The 25,001-nt window shown below is 37.9% G+C and overlaps 1 protein-coding gene across 2 annotated transcripts in view; it reads left to right on the top strand.

Moving 5' to 3' along the window:
• LOC105475504 (CF transmembrane conductance regulator) overlaps positions 1–23,759 on the top strand; it is a 184,064-nt gene extending 160,305 nt beyond the window's left edge. For both annotated transcript variants that reach the window (XM_011730837.3, XM_071094576.1), the window contains 4 exons: positions 7,235–7,324; positions 19,119–19,291; positions 19,904–20,009; positions 21,348–23,759. In XM_011730837.3, the coding sequence (XP_011729139.2) occupies positions 7,235–7,324; positions 19,119–19,291; positions 19,904–20,009; positions 21,348–21,548 (570 nt within the window). In that variant the 3' untranslated portion in view covers positions 21,549–23,759. The remainder of the gene's footprint in view (positions 1–7,234; positions 7,325–19,118; positions 19,292–19,903; positions 20,010–21,347) is intronic.
• The last annotated feature ends 1,242 nt before the right edge of the window (positions 23,760–25,001 follow it).

Raw genomic sequence — 25,001 nt, 5'->3', positions numbered from 1 at the left:
CCCAACATTCCACCCCCACATTCCAGTCCCACATGGGATTTAGAGCGTTGTTTATAAACCTGGCACTTCTAATATATCTTATATTAGAGTAATCCTTGTATTTGTTTAATTTCCACTTAGCAATGTAAATACTTGCAGGTATCCTAGTTAAGAAAGCAAGGTTTAAACACAAAATCATCAACGATTAAAGCAGAGTTGATAAAAGAATGTAATAGAAATGCTAGATAAAACATAGATTTTTTTCTTACTAATTTTTCTGTCCCTTATAGAGTGCATAACACAATAGCTTGCTTGATAAGAATTCAATATGCGTTGTTTTGTGCTGAATCACTAAATGCTTGATTTCTTTAACGAGAGATTGTGGTTCCATCAGTATCTGAATTTTAGTCTATGTAATCTTGATTTATCTGTGCATCTGTTTTATTTTCTGTAAAATGAGTGTAATGGCAGTAACTAATTCATTGTGTTTTTGTGAGGATTAAATGAGTTAATAACTAGTACTACTCCCTGGCACAGAGTAAGTACAATATGCTGTGTTGTGGTTGTTATTATTATTTACAGTTCCTTGAGCAAAAGAAATAATGTCCCCATCTTAGTACTTTATTGGAGGTATGTACCATAGAAGTGAACAAAAGAATATACTTTCCCAAAGAAAGTGATAATTAAAGTGGTTCATAAAGGGTCATAAAGCTTGTAGATTTTAGAATGGTTGGGGGCATGAGGATGTTGAGAGGGTATTCCAGGATGCCAGGCAGGGAGATTATGGACAAGTACTAAGATGGGAACTAGAAAAAGTTGAGGGGCAAAAGGTCAGAGGAGGTCACAAGTTAGGGAGTATTAGGAAAAAGAAGTTAATACTTGACAAGTGCCAACATGGCTTCACGAGGAATGGGTTGGGCCTTTTTGAGTGAGGAAGAGGCTGGTGAAAGGGTGGTGGAGGACCCTGCTGCTGCTTGCAGCATGGGGTGTAGGTGGCAGGAGAAGCAGGGACATGAGCTAGGAAGCTCTCCAGATATGAAGTGATGAGTCTGGAGTAAAATGAGGACAGTAGGGGTGGAGTACTGAATTCAAGGGAGGAGAGAAAAATAATTTGTATAGAAGTAGGTATGATGTAATTTTATTCTTTCTGAGCCTAAAAATGTGAAATTTTTTATTATTTGGTCAGACCAGGAAAGTATTTTCTTTTATGCTATCTCTGAAAAAGTATATACTAAAAAGATGTAGTATAAAAAGGTTGTAAGGCATTAAGTAATTTTAGAGGAAACAATAATTTGGATATCTTACATGCAATCATTTATATGCAAAGATATGTAAATATTACAAAATTATTCTGTATTTGTTATAAACCTTAAATATTTTTGACTGAGGAATATTTTATTCATCTATTTATAGCTACTTTGTTCTAACTAATACATATTCTTGAAAACAAAGCAACACTTTTTCGGAGACAGAGTCTTGCACTGTCACCTAGGCTTGAGTGTGTTACCTTGAACTCCTGGGCTCCAGTGATCCTCCCACCTCAGTCTCTTGGGTAGGTAGATTATAGGCCCGCACTAACATGCCCAACTGTATTAGTCCATTCTTTCATTGCTATAAAGAAATACTGGAAACTGGGTAATTTATGAAGAAAATAAATGTAATTGGCTCATGGTTCTTCAGGCTGTGCAGGAAGCATAGCAGCATCTGCTTCTGAGGAGACCTCAGGAAGTTTCCAATCAATTATGCACTTAATTCATAAAAAACAGAAAAAATATTTTAAAATGTATTTCTAAATCTTCAGTTACAAGTTTGAAAGGTGACAAACTTTCAGCAATCAAAGCAATTCACTACAACAGAAATTAGAACATTTCATTGACCTTTTAACGAAAGGCACATAGGGAGCAGGCATGTTACATGACGAATCAGGAGCAAGAGAGAGTGAGGGAGGAGGTGCCACACACTTTGAAATGAGCAGATCTCATGAGAACTGAATCGCTATCATGAGAACAGCACCAAGAGGATGGTGCTATACCATTCATGAGAAATCCACCCCCATGATCCAGTCACCTCCCACCAGGCCCGCCTCCAACATTGGGAATTACAATTCAACATGAGATTTGGGTGGAAACACAGATCCAAACCATACCACCAGCTAATTCAGACTGGGTCTTACTATGTTGTACAGGCTGGTCTTAAACTCCTGGCCTCAGGTGATCCTCCTGCCTTGGCCTCCCAAAGCACTGAGAATTCAGACATGAGTAACAGTGCCTGGCCAATACTTATTTTTAAACATTCTCTAACATAAATTTAGGATCTTGATTTGTTCACACTGAACAGATTTTTAGTATACAGGTTCAATTTATAAGAAAATGTTGCAGACATTGTCAAAAAGGGAGATCCAAACCACTGTGATATTTATAAGCATTTGGGCCACATTTTGATAGAACTATACATGGAGTGTGTGTGTGTATGTGTGTGTGTGTGTGTGTGTATGGCATTAAATAAATATATATATACACATACACACACACATATATATACACATTATTTACCTACCTACCTACTATAGATAGATAGATAGATAGGTAGGTAGATAGATAGATAGATAGATAGATAGATAGATAGATAGATAGATAGATTTCCATTCTGAGCCAAAGTCAAACAGCACTGTATGCTTAAAGAGAAACAGTCACACTTCCCACTTATGTAATTTATATTACATCCAGTCACCACACTAGCCAAACTGCTTTATTGTTTTTTGTTTGACATCCAATGCTAAAGCATAATGCCTATTGCAGTGAAATATACATGAGCAACCCTGAGACCTCCATATAGGCTCATCTGTTACCACTGAGTTGAGTTGAGGAGTCAAGCTGTAGTAAAAAGGTTTGTCACAGGGTGAGTAATGGTGCTCTTATTTTTCTCTGGGTCTCAAGTGCTCTTTATGACATATATGGCGTTAAATAAATATCAGATATTTGCACATCCTAACTTTCCTATTGGTGAAGTTTCTTAAAAGAGAGATAAAGGGCCATTGTGTGATTGATAGTTTCAGGTATATTTTTTGCTGCAAAATCAGTCTGAGTGTACCACATTGGGCAAACCACTTAACTTCTCAGGGCCTTGACTGTTTCATTTGTAAACCAGAGGAAAGGACCTGGGTGACCTCCAAAGACCTTTCAAATTTAGAGATGAGTTTGTGGAAAGTTCAAACAGTTTATAAAACAGAACTAAGACACCCACTGGCACCCCTGGAAGCAAGAGAGTGCCAGGTACTATTTGTAATACAGGAATGAAATGCCTAATTGTATGAAATTGAATTCTAACTGAACCAGTTTGTTCAGTTAATTTTTCTTTTTCAATTAGAGTACTTACTTCAGTACCTAACACTAGACAGTAAACTGTAGACAAAAGAGCTACAGAATTTCTGAATGGTATCAAATTCACCACACTTAAAACTTTGGGATGTCTAATTTCAACCAACAGCTTTCTTTCTTCATAATGTTGAATATATATCTATTTTAGCTAAAATTAATATATATCAATATACTTCGATAGATATTTTATATAAACTTTTAGACTATAGTATTATGAATAAAAGTTAGACCTACCATTTCCCAAGCAATTATAGAGAACGATAAAAATTTTAATGGGTTGTTAGTATTATTTCTTTAAAGTCTGTGATACTAATAAATATTTGGCCACATTTTAATAGAATTATACATGGTGTGTGTGTGTGTATATATATATGGGTGTGCATATTATATATATGGCAGTAGATATATATGTATATCTCTATACACATCTAGATAGATATATACATGTATATATATGTGTGTATATATCTATATACATATCTGTGTGTATATATACATGTGTGTATACATACATACATATATCTGTACATATATATAGTGTGTATGTGTGTATATATATATTTTTTTCTGAGCTAAAACAAAATACTAGGTTGTAATAGCTATTCTTTCAGAAAGAAGAAAAACAGCATGTGCTGAACTCTGAGTTTGATGTTTTTGTGTTTTACTTCCTATATTTTCATATGAGTCCATTTATTTATTTGGGCAGAATTGATTGAGACTATATTACAAACACAGCTTTTGCTAAGGACAGGGTACACAGCAGTTATGGTCTAGTAGGAGAGATGGATGTTAAAAACAAAATGTTCACAAATGCATGTATAATCTTAATACTCACTATAAGCTATGAAAGCAGAGTATGAGTATTATGAGACCATATGTTGGGAGACCTTATTTGGTGTGGAGGATCAGGAAAGATACCCCTGAGGAAGTGATATTTAATTTGAAACCTAAATAAGGCAGTTGTCCATGGAAAGAAGGTAGGGAATGAGATTCCCAGGCAAGGGGAATCCAATGTGTGAAGAAGCTGAGGGAGTGAAGGAAACCCAGTGTGGTGGCAGGAAGAAAGGGAAGAGAGTGGAGAAGGGCACTAAGTGAGTCAGAGAAGTAGGAGGGGCTAAAACATGTAGGGTCATGTAGGCCATCTTAAAGGCCTGAGTGTTGTGGAAAACCTTTGAAGGTTTGTTAAAAGGTCAATGAGATGTTCTAATTTCTGTTGTAGTGAATTGCTTTGATTGCTGAATGAGAATGGATGGGAAGAGATGCAAGAGTGAAAGGAAAGAAATTAATTAGGAGGCTCTTGCCTTGCTCCAGATAGGACTGATAATTAATTTTATTTGGGAAGATCAGGGAGAAAGATAAGTCATGAATGACTCCCAAGTTTCTGGATTGAGGAAATGAAGGTACCATACACTGAGATGATAAGGCCTAGGGGTAGAGTAGCTTTGAGAAGAAAGGTAGCACCTATTTCATAAAACATGGAGGATCAAAGAGGCTCGGTTCCTGTTTGTAGACATACCTTCCAGGCCAGAACTGCATTACTACAACATCTTTGCAAGCCACATTGCCTTTCATAACTCTGTGTCTGTGTTGATGCTGTAACATTTTTGGCCTTCCCCCCACCATCCTCCCGCAGTCCTCCATGATAATGCCATTATTTTATTTCAGTTTGTGTGCTTCCATTGAATGTGTTAAGTCTCCTTGAAAGTTATAATGAAGCTGTAGCCCATATAAAACCCTTCAACTCAGGTCCTGCATAGGAAGAGGAAGCTAGTCTCTCCAGGAACTGAGCCTGTGACCAGAGGGATGGATAATTGTCTAAATAAAGAATATGCTGCTGAGCACTGATGGACTCTTTATGCATCCATCAGACTGCTGCTGCCCAACCTTTAATCTTTCCTGAGCTTTAAATAGGAAGGAAAAAATGGTCCACAAGGACTTGAGCCATTTTGCTGTGGTGATGAGAGGCACAGGTTTAGAGACAAACACTCCTGTGTTTGAATTCCAGCTCCTACTATCTCCTAGCTAAATGACCTTGGACAAGTCACTTACCTTCTCCAACCTGCTGATTCTTCATGTACATAATAGGATTTACCTCATGAGGTTGACATGAAGATTGAAAGAGATAACATATAGAATGAGCCTGTCCCAGGACATGGTTCATAGTAAGTCTGCCATAAATGGGAGCTATGGGTCCCATCCTTTTGGTGGAGATAACTTTTCTGTAGCAGGTAATACATTGATACTTGGTTAACCCTTAAAATTATCATTTCCTGTTCTTTTCTATAATGCTAGAAACCTTTTATTTAAAGAACCACAATATAAAATGAAAAATATATAAAAAACAGCAAATGGCAAAATTCTATCAGCAAGGCTTTTTAACTTTATATACTAAATAAATCCAATTGCTTAAATAATGAACTGACTCAAGTTCTCAGCACTGCTTCTTGTTTAATTCTCTTTAGTTTTTCAGAATTCTCCAATAATGACCTTTGTCTACTCTCTTCAGTTTATTCAGCCATTACTTTTATTTATATAGAAGTTTGGAGGTGGATACACAAACATATCCATCACATATCTTATGATCCTATGAGTCATATGCTTATCTCTTATATTCACCTCTGTAAAGCAATGTAGGTACCTTTCAGGAAGGTGATTTTGATGTAGGTTGAGAAATATCAGCATAGGGTTCCTAGCTGACCTCTCTAGAGAGTTCCTGAGACATGTGACAACAACTTTTTCTTTAAGTCATAAGGTATGCCCCAGGGTATGACGTTTCTAACATGACCCTCAGTAAACTTGGCTGCCTTGCTGAGGATACTCTCCTGCCTGAGAGACACAGACACCATTAATTGGGGATTGACTTGCCTTATGTGGTTCCTTGTGGACCAGATGGCCACTGAATATTCTCATTTCAAGGCAATTGGTAAAAACTACACTTCAAGAAATTTCATTCTTAATTCCCCTTAATGGATGTTATTAACCAAAGGCAAAAGAAAAAAGGATAAAAAAATTATTCTAAATGTTGATATCAAAAATATTATTTTCAATTCACCCCTATGCACAGAGAACTAAGTATTATTATTGTTATTGCATGGGCATTCCCCAATGAGACAGTGATTTTCTTTTAAGACATTTTAAAATAATATAGGTAGACCTAAGCAGACGGTGATCTGGTAAGTAGATGTCTCAGAGTGATAGCTGTGCAATGCTCCATGCAGGGAATTAGATTGTCATTTTGTTCCTTACCAGGAACATGCATTCAGTTAAGCAAATATTTGACTTCTGCTTTTCCACTGATTTCTAAGTTGAGGCTCTCTCTTGTGCCTGTCTGATCAGATAAGTAGAGTTTTGCCTTGGTTTATAGATGAGATAAACATGTGTATTTGAATAAGCATAAGTTAAAGAAATTTCAAAATCCCTTAGGAAGCTAGGCTTATCAGAGAAATCCAAAGAAATACATTAACAAACTAGGAATTTGTTCTACCAAGTTAATTATAACTCATAAACTTACAGTTGTTTTTTTTTTTTACTTTTAAATTTTATATTACATTTGCTTGTAATAAGGAATCTTACTAGGAATAAAATTTTTTAATATTCTACAATTAACAATTATCTCAATTTATTTATTCTAAAGACATTGGGATTAGAAAAATGTTCACGAGGGACTCCAAATATTGCTGTAATATTTGTTTCTTAAAAGTATGATACAAAGCAGACATGATAAAATATTAAAATTTGAGAGAACTGGATGGTAAGTACACGGGTGTTTCTTATTTTGAAATATTTTTTCACTTGAAATATTCTACAATACAATAAGGGAAAAATAAAAAGATATATAGGTTATTCATACTTTTTTCTTCTTTTCTTTATTGATATAGAAAGTATTTATCTTTTCTGGAACATTTAGAAAAAACTTGGATCCCTATGAACAGTGGAGTGATCAAGAAATATGGAAAGTTGCAGATGAGGTAAGGCTGCTAACTGAAATGATTTTGAAAGGGGTAACTCATATCAACACAAATGGTTGATATAACTGACATCATTCTACACCTTTGTGTGCGTGTGTGTGTGTGCACAACTTTAAAATGGAGTACCCTAACATACCTGGAGCAACAGGTACTTTTGACTGGACCTACCTGTAACTGAAATGATTTCAAAAGAGGTAACTCATACCAACACAAATGGTTGATATGGCTGAGATCATTCTACACACTTTGTGTGTGTGTATTTCTGTGCACAACTTTAAAATGGAGTACCCTAACATACCTGGAGCAACAGGTACTTTTGACTGGACCTACTTCTCTCCTCAGTAGTAAGGCTCCAACTATCAGGCCCTATCTTGGTCCATTTAGGCTGTTAAAATAAAATACCAAAGACTGAGCTGCTTATAAGCAATCTTTGGAGGCTGAGAAGTCAAAGGTCAAGGTGCCAGCAGGTTTGTTGTCTGGTGAGATCATACTTCCTGGTTCATTGATGGTGCCTTCTTGCTGTGTCCTCATGTAATGGAAGGGGCAAGACCTCTCTGGGGTCTTTTTTACAATGGCACTAATCCCATCATGAGGGCTTTGTGCTCATGACCTAATCACCTCCCACATGTCCCACATTCTAATACTATCACCTTGGGGGTTAGGATTTTAACATATGAATTTGAGGGGGTGGGGGGACACAAATATTTAGACCATAGCATTTCACTCCTGGCTTCCAAAGTTCATGTCTTCTTCACATGCAAAATACATTCATTCCATCCCAATAGCCCCCAAAGTCTTAACTTGTTCCAGCATCAACTTACAAGGCTGAAGTTCAAGATTTCATCTAAATATCATCTAAATCAGCACAAACAGCTAAATCAGGTAGAGTGGGACATAAGGTGTGATTCATCTTTAGGCAGATTGCTCTCCAACTATGAAACTGTGAAATCAAACCTATTATGTGCTTTCAAAATAAAATGGTGAAACAGGCATAGGCTAGACAGTCCCATTTCAAAAAAGAGAAATAGAAAAGAAAAAAGGAGTGACAGGTCTCTATAAGTCTAAGACTTTAAGGCTCGAGAATAATTTGTTTTGTTTTACTCTCCAGGCTTACTGGAGTGGTGTCTCACCTCTGGACACCCTGGGGTGGAGGCTCTATCCTCATGGATTTGAGTGTCTCATTCTTTGTGGCAGGTCTGTGCTCCAATCCCACACCTATGGCTCCCTGAGTGTGCAATTGCATGCCGGGCGGTTCTACTGGTCTGGGATTGCATAGGTGGCCCCGCCTTCATAGCTCCACTGGGCATTGCCCTACTGTGGGCGCTATGTGATGACCTCTTCCCTGGCCCTCTACCTGGGCCCTGTGACTCTCTGAGTTCTTGAAATCTAGGTGAAGGCACCCATCCCCCTACAGTTTTGCTGAGAGTAGTGCATGAGCCCTGGAGTCTGCTAGAGCTACACCTAGGGTGGTGGAGATGCTTGGCAATGGAGTATGGGGAGCTGATATGGTTTGGGTGTGTCCCCACCCAAATCTTATCTTGAATTATAATCTTCATAATCCCCATGTGTTGAGGGAGGGACCTGGTGAGAGGTAATTGGATCATTGGCGTGGTTTCCTATGCTGTTCATGTGATAGTGAATGAGTTCTCATGAGATCCAATGGTTTTATAAGGCAGTTTTCCCTGCTCTTACACCCTCTCTCTTGCCTGTCACCATGTAAGACATAACTCTTTCTCTTCTGCCATGATTGTAAGTTTCCTGAGGCCTACCCAGCCATGCGGAACTGTGAGTCAATTAAACCTCTTTTCTTTATAAATTACCTAGTCTCTTTATAGCAGTGTGAAAATGGGCTAATACAGGAGCAAACACTGCAGTGTGAGGTGGCAATGTAAAGTCTGCAATGAGGTGGCAATGTGAAGTCTGCAGTGTGAGGTGGCATGGGGCAATTGTAGCCCCTCCTTTGAAATCTTTCTGCCCCACCCCAGGCTTCTGTACTCTGAACCTATGATGGGAAAGGCAGCTTGGAAGATCTCTAAATGGCTTTGGAGTCATTCTTCCATTGTCTTGGACTATAAATTCTGGCTTCTGTTTAGGTGGCTGACTAATATCCCCACTGTCTTAATGCATAGCACCTAGTTTCTGTTGAGATGGCTAGTCCATAGTAATCTCCTTATCAAATTTGGCCACAACCTTTGTATTCTCTCCTGAGAAGGCTTTCTCATCTTTCACAATATGGATAGGCTGAGAATTTTCCAAATTTTGAAGTTCTGCTTCCCTTTTGATCAATAATTCCATTTTAAAGTCATTTCTCATTTTGAATTTTACTATGAGCAGTCAAGAATAACTAAGGTGCTCCTTCAACTTTGCTTGGATATTTCCTCAGTCAAATATTCGATTTCACTGCTTTCATGTTCTGCCTTCCACAAAACCCTAGGACACAAACAACTCAGCCAAGTTCTTTGACATTTTATAACAAGGATAGCTTTTCCTCCATTGCCCAATAACGTGTTCCTCATTTCCATCTGAAAACCCATCAGATTGGGCCTTTACCATCCATATTTTTGCAAATATTCTGCTCATGACCACTTAGGTATTCAGTAAGAAGACAGTAGCTTTCTCTACAGCTCTCCTCTCCGCAGCCCTCACCAGAATTGCCTTTAACTGTCCATTCACAGCAATGTAGGCTTTTCCTAGCATGTACCTGAAAACTCTTCCAGTCTCTACTTATTACCTGGTTCCAAAGCTGCTTCCACATTGAGTATTTGTTACAGCAGTACCCAGATCCTAGTACCAATATTCTGTCTTAGTCCATTAGGGCTGCTACAACAAAATACCATAGACCAGATGTCTTATAAACAACAGTAAAATTTATTTTCCACAGTTCTGGAGGCTGGGAAGTTCAAAATCTGGTGCCAGCAGATTTTGTGTCTGGTGAAGGCCTGCTTCCTCACAGATGTCTGTGTTCTCACTGTGTTGTTACATGGCAGAAGAGTGGGCAGGCTAGCTCTCTGGGATGTCTTTTATAAGGGCACTAATCCAAATCATGGGTTTAGGGTAGAGCCCTCATGACCTAAATAACCTCCCAAAGGCCCCACCTCCTAATACCATCATCTTTGAAGTTAGGATTTTAATATATGACTTTGGCAGGGGGACAGAAGAGTTCAGTTTATAGCAAACCCATAGATAGCACTACTTTGTCCTTCCGTAATCAATGTGCATCAATGAAACATGAATTAGAAGAGACCCAGGCAACTCCACTACACTGGGATTATTCCCAGTATAAGGTATCATCTCTCCACACCTTCTCATCTACTCCCTATCTGAGTTCTGAAGTTCTCCACTACAAGAAGGAGGCTTTGGTTTGACTTGATATACTTCTCTGGGAAACATAGGTTTAGCACAAAAGAGTGATGCTCATTCTAGAGCACCTGCAAATGACTATAGTTTTCTTTGGAAGTTGCCAGGAATCGTCTGCCTTTGGGTATGTGGCTGTGAGCACTGCCAGGCAAAATACCACATGACCTAGATGAGGCATATGCCATCCTTCGAAGCATTAGGACATTATATAGGAAATATATTAACTAAAATGGAATAAAATTTTCTAAATAACACCTTATGTTTATCCAACAGGTGGTTCATTATAATTGAGGGCATTATACAGAGGAATTTGGTGGGGAGAAGAGCTGGAGAAATTCTCGGTTTCTTTAACAGAATACTCTAGCTATAAACTTATAATTTTAAAAATATAGGCATTATATTAAAGAAAAGGGGAACATAAATTATTTTGTTTTATTAAACTTAAGTCCAAAGGTCTGGATTGTGGCAGAAGCAGAATAGGATCAGGGGACCTAAAATGTTCAGCCTCAAAGGTCTTCTTAGAGAACAACTGTATTCCACTATTAGCACTTTTGGTCCTTGTAGCCCAATTTCTGTTTATCCCAAATGTTCTTCCCTTTTCTGCCTCCCTTCACAGTGGACCTTGCCAGGAGCTTTGAAATGCCTGTGAGTGTTAAACACTTACCCGTTGAGTGCCCAACCTTAACATGCCCCTAATAAAATGTACTTAGATTAACCGTTTTCATTATCAAAGTTTCCTTATTACCCAACAAACACAGGGGCTTTAAAGAAAACATTAACTAAATTGCAAGTGACACATTTTAAGATCTTTGATGTGACTTCAGAGAATGCACTATAGGAACACAATGCATTGGGAGAGAAACTTGGGAGGGAAGACATTAGCCTTTATGAAATCTGCAAGTATTGCCAAATCAAAATAAAATTTACAGGAAAGCAGGATCATAAGTATAATCTAAAATCTTAGAGCCTGTGGTTACGATTTTAAATACTAATATAATGCAAAACTTTTACCTGTTTAGATTTTTATTTAATCAGTTCATATTTAGATTTATATTTTTACTGTTCTCCTTCTTAATAATTCACTATTCACAAAGATGATGATGTTAGTCTAACTTTAATGTCATGAGCACTTTGAGTAGTAGTGCGGAGTTTTTGTTGAGTAGTAGTGTGCTTTTTTGAGTAGTAGTGATAGGTTTTTGATGAGGAAGCCTGCTAGCAGCATACAAATAAGCAAGTATCAGCCTAGAGAAGCAGAAAAGGCATTTGGGTTTCAAAGTCACGAGGCCTAGGCTTTAGTCTAATACAGTTGATAATATAATTTGCCCAAACAGGACATTTTTGGGCGTGTCAGATACTAAACTGGAAGAGGACATTATGACAACAGTGTAAAGCAGGACTTTCCAGGGCAAACCAGGATGTATGTCATCTCACTTAGTCCTCTCTGTGTCCTTGCCATGACTAGTATCTCTAGAGGTAAATGAACAGAATAATGACAAATAGCCAAACACCTGAATCTTATCCCAACAGCACCTCCTACATAATTCTCCATTATCCCAAATGGAAATTAAAAATATATACAGTGACAATTCCAGGCCAAGAAATGCTTTATTTCTAGCTTGGACTTGGCTTCCAACTCCAGTGTAGAATCTTATCCTTGCTGATCTGGACTGCATCTCATGAAGCCATGAGGACTTGTGCCTAGTTACTAGCTGGAAGGCTTAGAACCAAAGCTGGTCCAGACAGCCTCCTTTTTCCTTATTTCCTGGGTCCAGACCTTTACCATGGCACTCTGCCCTGTCATTTGATGGGGGAATTTAAAGCAAGACCAAGGGAAGGAAAGAGAGTTTCTAAGACCTAGAAGTTGGATAGTTTAATTTACCCATCCCAAAACAGCTTAGGCTCAGACAGCTTCTCTCCAAGATTGGTGCTAAACTGAAATTACCAGCTGTGTAGACAAAAGAGAATTTTAAAAGAAACTGAATCCCGAGAGAAAAACAAATAGACTTCTGGCATTGTGGCCCAATAAATTGGTAGGATTGTTGTGACTTTTCAAGTTTACATGTAAAATGGGCCCAGCGCAGTGCCAGGCAAATATAGGTACCAAGTAAAAGTAACTATAATCATGTTTTTTTTAATCTGGACTTTACTTGGTCATCCTTTAAATGGTGTTTGACAGAATCCTAGTTCTTGTCTCACTTTACTTAATTTCCCTGGGAAATTTCATGTGTCCTTTTGGCTTTAACTAATATCTCTATTTTGATGACCTCCATATCTGCCTGTTCCCAGAGCTTTCCATCTGATATCTCAGCATATGAAAAGCACCTTATGTCTATGATTGTGTTCCTTCCCTGCCCCACCACATACCTGTCCTGTGTTCCTAATTCCACTGAATGGCATCCCACCCTCCAGTTTCCCAAAGCCAAGACCTGGGACTCGTCTTTCACTCTCAAGTTCCTCCACGGGTACCCACATGCCACATCCTGTCAATGCTGTCCCTCGGGAGTATCTGGAATATATTCACTTTTCTTCATTTCCACCTGACACCACTGTTAACACTTGCATGAATTTCTGAAATAGCTTCCTGGCTCATTTCCCTCATTGACCCCCAACAGTTCATTCTGCTCTTTGCAGCTCTGGTGATCTCTCCAAACCCCACATCTGATCACTTGTTTCTTCCCTTCATTTGGCTCCTTAATGCCTTCTGGACTAAGTCCACACTGCTTAAGGTAGCTTACCAGGTCCTTCATGATTTCATCTTTGTTTGGCTTTCTACACTCACTGCCCAACTTCCCCTTACTTTCCATGATTCAGTTATACTGATGTTCTTTGGTTCTCTAAAGCACATGTGCTTTCTGTTCTGCAGAGGCTTTTTTGTTCACATGCTGTTCTCCACCTGGGAAACTCCCCAGCCCTTCATTGCCTGCTTCTACCATCTTTCAGGCCTCTCCTTACACATCACTTCTTTCCAAAAATCTGCCTCGACACTCCAGGTCTCAGTTTCTTAGGTGTACCCTATAACTCCACCCCTTTCTTAGCATTTCTCACTCTGGCTGGAGATTTACTTTTTAACTTGTCCATGTCCCCTACTGGAGTGGAAGTTCCTGGAGGTCAGGGATTCTATCCTATTCATTGTGGTATTTCCAGTGCCTAGAGTAGTCTTGCACACACGGATGGTATTCAGTAAATATCAGTTGAATGAATAAGGCGTTCTTTCATTTCATATGTAATAAATCATGGAAACAGCCTTATGATTGATACACAGCAGGTATTACCATCCTCACTTTAAAATGAGGACTCAGAGCCTTGAGATGTCTGAGGGCCTCGACTGGGACAGCTGGCAGATGTGGGAACAGAGCTTCATCACCCCTGTGGGCTATCTCAGGGTTGTCTGTAATCTAAGTACAATGTCTGTTGATTTTGGAATGAAGGCTTTTTGGGTAATTGTTTGCTTTTTCAATTACTTATAAAATAGTTTCCATCCTTACTCATTGATAGTAAGGTATTTTAGAAAACAAGCTAAATAGCAGCAATAGTGGCCTCGTAAGTTGAAAATTTACCCTGAAAAATCTACAGAGTAGCAAACAGAGTATTAAAAGGAGTTGACTGTGTCTATTTTTATAACTGTCACTTACGGATTATTCAGTAAAACTGCAATTCACTTTTATGATTTTTTTTTCATGTTTCTCTGTCACAAGGGCAAACTCTTGCTCCATAATAACATTCCAGAGTACAGCAATAGCAAAAGTCAACATTTTGAATCCTTTACAAACTCTTAGACTTTTTTTTTTTTAGTTTAACATGTTACAAAACAAAATTTCTTCTTTTTTCACAGCAGTTTGGGAAGTACATACTACTTACTAGCTCATTAGCATGAAGCTGTCAAGTTATTTTTCTTAAAGTTCTTTATATCTACAAACTGTTGATGTTTTTATTTATTTATTTTTAATGCTAGGTTGTAATGAAAATAATTAGAAAACTTTAGATTCCAGTAATTTTGAAGTCTTCTTGGTTTGGACAGGACTGAGCTAAAGTTTGTACATATTTTTTTTAAATTTATTGAAAAATGGTTTCTAATGATAGTGTTAACAAGATTATATTGGGGACTGGACTCAGTGGCTCACACTTGTAATCCTAGCACTTTGGGAGGCCAAGGCGGGTGGATCACCTGAGATCAGGAGTTCAAGACCAGCCTGGCCAACATGTAGAAATCCCGTCTCCACTAAAATACAAAAATTAGCTGGGCATGGTGGCAGGCACTGTAATCCCAGCTACTCAGGAGGCCGAGGCAGGAGAATTGCTTGAACCTGGGAGGCGGAGGGTGCAGTGAGCCCACATCGCATCACTGCACTCTAGCCTGGGCAATAGAGCAAGATTCTGTCTCAAAAAAAAAAAAAAAAAAAAAGAAAGAAAGGAAAGAAAGAAGAGAAAGAAAGAAAAAAAAAGAAAGAAAAGAAAGATTATATTGGGAATATACATGTGTGAGTTTGTGTGTGCATATATATACATATTTAAAGGATAAAGGATTCTGCTGCCACAGATCACTAAATCAGATGATCTCTAGCAATTTCCTGTTTGTTTGTTTTTTGCCCATAGTGCTTATCTCTTTGAACAGTAATTTTCCACTTACTATTTTTCTCCCCTTTTGGACCATAATTTCCTTTAAGGCAGAGGCTCCTGTTACTCATCTTTGAATCTTGGGTCTGTCAGAGTACCTAGAATTTAATAAACTCTCATTAAGAGCCAGTTGAAGGAATACATGACTAAGCAGTCATTTACATCCGAAAGATCCGTAGGAGAATTCTTATCAGCACATATGATTGGTAACAATAACTTTGTACTTTTCAAAAACAATTACTAATCTATCTTGCTTTCCATTATCTCACCAAAGCCTATTACCATGTCTGGCAGAAAATAGGCACTTAATAAATTTCTTAAATGTTTACTGACTTCAATTTTAAGTTTTATTAACTATGTTGACTTTTCTGTAATGAAGATGATTCTAAAAAGCTTTTTACTATACTTCATAGTGAATGAAACAGTGAGATAGGAATATTGCAAAATATCCCCTGCATTGGTCAGTCTTAGTGTCATTCATTTTAAAAATTCTATTCTCTAAATATTGACAGTTATATATAAATTTATGTAATTATTTACTTCTAATAAAGAATTTCATCTGGGGAAAAACATACTTTGCTCCGCTCTTTGCCACAAGTGCAAAGTCTAAGACAGTCAAACAGCTTTCCTAGTATGGCCTTAGGAAATCAGTGTATGACTAGTGTGAATCTAGAGGGAGCGTACTGCATTCTGACCAAAATCTCCACCCTGTTACTATGGCCATCACTAACTTCACAGTATTGCAGTACTTCCTGCTAATTTAATTCCCAAGGCAACTTGTGAAGGAAAATTTTTACAAAGCTGTTGTCACACAAAGGTAGTGTTTCAGTTACCGAGCCCATGTCCTTGGAGTTGCCCAGGCTCCAATAATACTAATAATTACTGTACTTACCATGTGCCATACTCTGTGGGAGCCGCTTTCCACAAATTATCTCTGGTAATCCTCATAACAACCCTTTGACATCAATATTATTATTTTCTCCATTTTTTTACATATGAGATAAATGAGACTTAAAATAATGCACCTGATATCATCAGCAAATGAGCCGAAGAGGACAGATTCAAAGCTGACTGTGTTTGACTCTAGAGCTCCAGTCTTTAGCCAGACCTTTTCTTGCTGGTTAATTTGACTGGAAAAAAAAAAACAAAACAAAACCTCAAATACTGCTGATTGATCTAAAGTACTATCATTTCTGTCAGTGTTAGGGAACTTTTAATTTTATAATTTGATTTTGTGGGAAATTTATAGCATCTTAAATACTCACGTGCAAAGTGATATGTCTTAGATAACATTTTACAATGGCAGAGCTTAAGCCAGTGCTCATTCATTCATCCTTAAGTTTTGATTCATTTATGATTCATCAAAACTCTGTTTTGTTCGGCCACCCACATTCTAGGAGCTCAGTACCTATTTGATAAATGAATGAATTGTTGGGGTTGACAGTTACCCAGGACTGGCATTAGGAACACAGAGCTGAAGAGTACGTTTTTACCCTCAAGAAGCTTACAGTCTAACGAGGGAAACTTGCACAAATTCTACTATCACTAGGTACCTGGTTGAATGCCTTAGGAGATGATCAGGGATATTCAGAAGGATATGTCAGGCTTAGCAATGGCATCACTTGAGAGTATCAAGGTGTTTAGGGAACTACAAGATGTTTGGTGCCACTGGGAATAAGAGTGAAGAGGGCTCCATTTGGATGCCTCATATACCAGGTGAGAGACCTTAGATTTTATTCCACCAGGAGGAGAACTACCATAGGATTTAAAACAGAAGTGATATGGTCAAACCTACATCTTTGGAAGATCCCTGGGGTGTTTGTATGGTGCACTCACAATTTGACTAATTGAGATTTGTAGGATGATGCCTAAGAGATGATGATGACCCAGACTGGGGTCACTGTAATAGAGTTGGTAAGAAGGAAAATGATTTAAAAAGTAATTGGAAGAAGTCTAGGGATCAAGATAAAGATTTGAAAATTATTAGCTTATAGGTGGTCCTCAATTCCCTGAAAATGACTGGGATCTCAGAGGAGAGTCTGGAGAGTTGGAAATGACAAAGACTAATATTCAAGGGGGCAGGAAGAGGGAGAGTTGTTCACACATGACAATAGGAAGAAATGGCCATAGAGTGTGTGGTTTCTCTTAAGCCAAGGAGTAGATGTTTTAAGAAAGAAAAATTCTTGTGGTGTGAAGCAGTAGAGACGACAGATGCACATTAATTTCTTGAGATTTCTAGATGACTAAATAGGCGGATGTTGAATGATAGCTAAAGGAGAACCTAGAAACAAGGGAGGGATTTTGTTTTTGTTTTTTTAAAAAAGATAGACCATAGCAGCTTAGCTTCATAGACTGAAACAATAAAAAACGTTGAAGGCACAAAGAAAGACACAGGTCCTCTAACTCCCTGCCCAATGCCCTTTATTCAAATTCTCAGCACCTGTATTTCTAAGTTTTATGTTCGAGTCTTCGGGGATACATCAGAGTAGCCCCCCTTGTCGAATAAATGTGCTTACATTTCCTACCATACCAGAATCTCTTCTCAAACTTTAATTAATTTCCACAAGGTGAGATTACTTTAATGAAAAACCAACCAAGGAAAGGAGTATCATGTGCAATATACTTTCAAATGTGTTTTGTTTGTTTCCTATCCAGCTTAAAAAAACAAGCCATTAGTCCTAACACAACTTTCATATTCTACCCCAATATCAAAGAGGCTTAAAATCTCCTGGTAAGATGATGGACACACAGTTAATTTTTTATGAACAAACACAGTGTTTTGGACCATTTCTGATTTTAACTCTGAAATCAAAAGATTCTTTCTGAGGCCATTGTCTCATTCTCCATTACAGTCAGGTGGGAGCCCATCTTACCTCCTGATACTAAATTCTAGACTTCTCAAGGGCAGGAGACAATCATCTGTATATCTCTTTGGCCTTCATACACTCAGGAGTACTTGCCAAAAATAAACATTTAATGCACATTTATTCGAATAATCGATAAATCCAATACTTCAATAACTGTCATATTTTGATAGAATGGGTTTCTATATCTCATTTGCATTTTCAAACTTTACTTTTACTGTCTAGCTTAAAAAAAAGTCATTGACCCTAATACAGCCCTCATTTTCTACCCCAATATCTAAGAGGCTTTATATGTCCTAGTGTTATGCCACTATTTTAATGCCAGTATTTTTTACTTCATATTTTTATCTATTTGTTACAGTTAGTTTTTATGATTTCAAAAGATGAATAGCAATTTTCCATATGTAATTTTAAAAACCCCACAGTTGATTATTTTATGCTATCTTTTGTCCTCAATCATGACAGAGTAGAAGATGGGACGTAGCACCAAGGATGATATCATACCTCCATCCTTTATGCTGCATTCTATCTTCTGTCTACATAGGACGTCCTACTAGAGGGCATACCTGCGATGTATACATATTATCTTTTCCAGCATGCATTCAGTTGTGTTGGAATAATTTAGGTACACCTTTATAAACCCTGAGCCTCACAAGAACCATGTACCACGTATTGTCTCCTTACTACCTTTTGGGATACGTGGCACATAATAGGCACTCATTGAAAGTTTCCTAATGAATGAAGTACAAAGATAAAACAAGTTATAGACTGATTCTTTAGACTTGTCAAGGTAATAAATAGACTTTTGCTCGATCAAATTCAAATGGTGGCAGGTAGTGGGGCCAGAGGGATTGGTATGAAAAACATAAGCTTTCAGAACTCCCGTGTTTATTTTTAGAATGTCGACCGCTTGAGTGTTTTTAACTCTGTGGTATCTGAACTACCTTCTCTAACTGCAGGTTGGGCTCAGATCTGTGATAGAACAGTTTCCTGGGAAGCTTGACTTTGTCCTTGTGGATGGGGGCTGTGTCCTAAGCCATGGCCACAAGCAGTTGATGTGTTTGGCTAGATCTGTTCTCAGTAAGGCGAAGATCTTGCTGCTTGATGAACCCAGTGCTCATTTGGATCCAGTGTGAGTTTCAGAAGTTCTGTTACTTAATAGCACAATAGGAACAGAATCATTATGCCTGCTTCATGGTAACACATATTTCTATTAGGCTATCATGTCTGTGAGTGGGGGCCTCCCCCAGGAAATGAAATAATTGCCCAGTGGAAATGAGCATGAATGCTTATTTCCTTATCTAAGAGTGTTGTGTTTTCTTCTGAAGATAGTTTTTAGTTTCATACAAAGTCTTCCCCCTTGTCAATACATGATGAAACTTTTAAATACATGGGCATAATCTGATCCTTATGATTTGCCTTTGTATCCCATTTACACCATAAGCATGTTTATAGCCCCAAATAAAGAAGTACTGGTGAATCTACATAATGAAAAATACACTCATTTATAAAAGTTTCTTTGAAATATTTGTCCTGTTTATTTGTGGATACTTAGAATCTACCCCATGGTTGAAAAGCTGATTGTGGCTAACTCTATATCAACATTATGTGAAAAGAACTTAAAGAAAGAAGTAATTTAAAGAGATAAATTAATAGAACAATAGACATAATTACTATTAGTAATAGTAAATACAGATAATTACTGTTCTGTGATATTATGTATAGTATTTTCTTTCTTTTCTAGAACATACCAGATAATTAGAAGAACTCTAAAACAAGCATTTGCTGACTGCACAGTAATCCTCTGTGAACACAGGATAGAAGCAATGCTGGAATGCCAACAATTTTTGGTGAGTCTTTATAACTTTACTTAAGATCTTGTTTCCCTTGTAATGCTTGATAACAATCTCAGGTGTGATAGTTCCTGCAAACTGTAACAATGTACAAGTTCTTTTCAAAAATATGTGTCATACAGCCATCCAGCTTTACTCAAAATAGCCGCACAAGTTTTTCACTTTGATCTGAGCCATGTGGTGAGGTTGAAATACAGTAAATCTAAAATGGCAGCATATTACTAAGTTATATTTATAAATAGGATATATATAATTTTTGAGCCCTTTATTTGGGGACCAAGCCATACAAAATACTCCACTGTTTAAGATTTTTAAAAAGGTCCTTATGATTCTTTCAATAACTAAATCTCCCATGGATGTGGTCTGGGACAGGCCTAGTTGTCTTGCAGTCTAATTTATGGTATTAATGACAAAGTTGAGAGGCACATTTCATTTTTCTAGCCATGATTTGGGTTCAGGTAGTACCTTTCTCAACCACCTTCTCACTGTTCTTAAAAAACTGTCACAGGGCCAGGCACAGTGGCTTACGTCTGTAATCACAACACTTTGGGAGGCTGAGGTAGGAGGATTACTTGAGGCCAGGAATTCAAGATCAGTCCAGGCAACGTAGTGAGGCCCCATCTGTCTTTATTAAAACAAAATAAAACTGTCACAGATTCAAGTGATGTTTACAAATTCTCTATGGTTTAGTCACAAGGAAGTTCTGAGGATGATGTATCACGTCATTTCTGTTCAGGCTTTTGAGCCTCCTGGAAGTAAATGGTTTCCTTGCTGAAGGCTTGTTATTACCATGATTATCACTAAGCTTGAAGTAACAAATTAGGGGGACAGACTCACAACCTCTTGCCCTGCCATGGACAAGTTCAAGAATCTAAGTAAAGTCCTCTATTGTCTGATCTTGGATTTGCTCAACTTGAACAAGCCAAGGAGGTGTATTAAACTCAGGGACATCCTGACTAGTCTGGAATTCTTAAGCTTCAGATCACTGTTGAAGAAGTTCAACTCTTTATGGTGCTGTAGACTTACACTCATTTTTTAGGTAATATATAAGGGACCTAATATTTTGTTTTCAAAGCACCTTCAGTTCCACTAAACCTCCCTGAAGAATCTTCCAGCTGCTGAATAGAAAATCACAGCTAATTTCACAGATGGTAGAACCTCCTTAGAGCAAAAGGACACAGCAGTTAAATGTGATATACCTGATTGTTCAAAATGCAAGGCTCTGGACATTGCATTCTTTGACTTTTATTTTCCTTTGAGCCTGTGCCAGTTTCTGTCCCTGCTGTAGTCTGACCTGCCTTCTGTCCCAGATCTCACTAACAGCCATTTCCCTAGGTCATAGAAGAGAACAAAGTGCGGCAGTATGATTCCATCCAGAAACTGCTGAATGAGAGGAGCCTCTTCCGGCAAGCCATCAGCCCCTCCGACAGGGTGAAGCTCTTTCCCCACCGGAACTCAAGCAAGTGCAAGACTCAGCCCCAAATTGCTGCTCTGAAAGAGGAGACAGAAGAAGAGGTGCAAGATACAAGGCTTTAGAGAGCAGCCTAAATGTTGACATGAGACATTTGCTCATGGAATTGGAGCTCGTGGGACAGTCACCTCATGGAATTGGAGCTTGTAGAACAGTCACCTCTGCCTCAGAAAACAAGGATGAATTACGTTTTTTTAAAAAAAAATTTTGGTAAGAGGAATTGAGGACACTGATATGGGTCTGGATAAATAGCTTCCTGGCAATGGTCAAACTGTGTGAAAGGTACTTCAAATCCTTGAAGATTTACCACTTGTGTTTTGCAAGCCAGATTTTCCTGAAAACCCTTGCCATGTGTTAGTAATTGGAAAGACAGCTATAAATGTCAATCAGCCTAGTTGATCAACTTATTGTCTAGTGAAACTCATTAATTTGTAGTGTTGGAGAAGAACTGAAATCATACTTCTTAGGGTTATGATTAAATAATGATAACTGGAAACTTAGGTGGTTTATATAAGCTTGTATTCCTTTTTCTTTCTTCTCCCCATGATGTTTAGAAACACAACTATATTGTTTGCTAAGCATTCCAACTATCTCATTTCCAAGCAAGTATTAGAATACTGCAGGAACCACAAGACTGCACATCAAAATATGGCCCATCCAACATCTAGTGAGCAGTCAGGAAAGAGAACTTCCAGATCCTGGAAATCAGGGTTAGTATTGTCCAGGTCTACCAACAATCTCGATATTTCAGATAATCACAATACTTTCCTTACCTGGGAAAAGGGCTGTTACAGTCTTACACAGGGGACAGGATGGTTCCCTTGATGAAGAAGTTAATATGCCTTTTCCCAAACTCCAGAAAGTGACAAGCTCACAGACCTCTGAACTAGAGGTTGACTGGAAAAGTATGTTAGTGCAAATTGCCACAGGAAAGCCCTTCTTCCCACAGAAGCTCCAAGTAGAGGATGTGTAAGTAGATAGGCCATGGGCACTGTGGGTAGATACACATGAATTCCAAGCATTTAGATATATAGGGTGATGGTGGTATGTTTTCAGGCTAGATGTATGTACTTCATGCTGCCTACACTAAGAGAGAATGAGACACACCCTGAAGAAGCACCAATCATGAATTAGTTTTATATGCTTCTGTTTTATAATTTTGTGAAGCAAAATTTTTTCTTCTCTACGAAATATTTATTTTAATAATGTTTCAAACATATGTAACAATGCTGTATTTTAAAAGAATAATTATGAATTATATTTGTATAAAATAATTTTTATATTTGAAATGTTGACTTTTTATGGCACTAGCTATTTTTATGATATATTATGTTAAAACTGGGACAGGGGAGAACCTAGGGTGATATTAACCAGGGGCCATGAATCACCTTTAGGTCTGGAGGGAAGCCTTGGGGCTGATGCAGTTGTTTCCCACAGCTGTGTGATTCCCAGCCAGCACACAGGTTCCCTCTTAGATGCAGTTCTGAAGAAGATGGTACCACCAGTCTGACTGTTCCCATGAAGGGTACACTGCCTTCCTAACTCCAACCTGACTCTTAAGAAGATTGCATTATATTTATTACTATAAGAAAATATCACTTGTCAATAAAATCCGTACATTTGTGTGAAACTTCGTTGTTTTCAGATGCGTTCACTTGTCATGTTTCGTCAGTCTCTTACTCCAATCTCTAAGCTTCATGGAACATGAAACATGAATCTGTCTTTTAGATATAGCCTCTTTTGAGAATCTCACATGAATTAGAACACACATTTTTAGTTATCTTTTTAAACTATGGTAAAATATACATAACATAAAAATTTCCATTTTAACCATCTTAACATTCAGTTCAGTGTCATTATGTACATTCACATGGTTGTGCAAATGTCACCACCATCCTTCCACAGAACTTTTTTTTCTTGCAAAACTGAAACTCTTTACCCGTTAGTCAATATCCCCCCATTTATCTTTCCTCTAATGCCTGGCAACCACCATTTTTCTTTCTGTCTCTGATTTTGACTACTGGAAGGACCTCATAGGAGTGGGATCATACAGTATTTGTACTTTTGTGCTTATTTCATCTAGCATAATGTCTTCAAGCCTCAACCATGTTGCAACGTGGGTCAATTTTCTTCCTTCTTAAGGTTGAATAATATTCATTATACAGTGGTCCCTCCTTATCCTTAGGGGATATGTTCCAAGACCCCCAATGGATGCCTGAAATCACCAATAGCACTGAACCTGATTACTGTGTTTTTTCCTATACATACATACATATGTATAACGTTTAATTTATAAATTAAGCACAGTAAGAGATCAACAACAATAATCATAAAATAGAACAACTATAACAATATATTATGACACGAGTGATACAAACGTGGTCTCTCTCTTTCTCAAAATATCTTATTTTACTGTGCCACAGGTAACTGAAACCACAGAAAGCAAAACCTTGGATGGGGGGACCACTCTATAAATATGTACCACATTTTTCCTCACCCATTCATCCATCACTGGCTACTTGGTTTGCTTCCACCTTTTGGATATAGTGAATAATGTTTCTATAAACATGGGTGTACAAATATTTCTTCATGTCCCTGCTTTCATGACTTAGGATATGTTTGAAGTTATTTTTATTTTAAAATGGAGGCTTATAGAACACAAAAGATTTATATTCTGCAAGTGTCCATCTATTTCTTTTAAAGTTTTTTCAAAGAGTGTTAGCTATCTCATAGCTCTTGATAACTTAAAAAACTTCATCAAGGAAAATACTATTTCTGTGTTGGCACCTGCATGGATTTTCTTTGTCCAAATCCCTCTTTTAAATTGATGAGGCTTCTTTAGTTCCTTTTTTGCTTCCTTGTTGAGCTTCTTCATGAAATGTGCAGTTGCTAGCATGTGGTGGACGAACTGCAGATCCCTACTGAATGCCAGGCCCTCCGGCCCTGTGTTCTCTTTCTTGGAGAGGTTTGTTTTCACACGTAACCCCAAGAGGGCAGTCTCAGAGCATGTTCTAGTTTAGTTCTTTTTTAAAAATTACTGAACTTTATGTTTTTTAGGGCAGTTTTAGGTTCCCATCAAAAGTGAGCAAAAAGTATGGAGAGTTTACATATAACTCCTCCATACATGATAGCCTCCCCCACTCCACATCCCACACTAAAGTGGTACATTTGTTACAACTGTGAAAGAAAATAGAATTTCAAGACCCCAAGCTCACTATGCCAAAGGGAAAGTTAAGCTTCAGAGCTGAATTACTCAATATTCCCTTCCTTTTGTTCCCTAACAGTAGCTGTAACTTCACAATCCTGTGTGATAGCCGCATCCATACACCAGGTTTCCACAATGACAGAAGACTACGTATCTCCTGAAATGGCCTCCCTCACAATTGCTCCCAAGAAAAATCCTTGTGAGCCCCTATCTTTTAGGATACATATCGCTCCTATAAAATATCCCTAAAACTGAGTTATGCTGAATTTCACCCCGACAATGTCAATTACCAGCTTGTCTTCATAGGCACAGG

The sequence above is a fragment of the Macaca nemestrina genome, chromosome 4 (assembly GCF_043159975.1).
Source record: "Macaca nemestrina isolate mMacNem1 chromosome 4, mMacNem.hap1, whole genome shotgun sequence".
Classification (NCBI taxonomy): Eukaryota; Metazoa; Chordata; class Mammalia; order Primates; family Cercopithecidae; genus Macaca; species Macaca nemestrina.
Note: the sequence above shows the minus strand (reverse complement) of the source record. Positions and strands in the feature narration are given on the sequence as shown.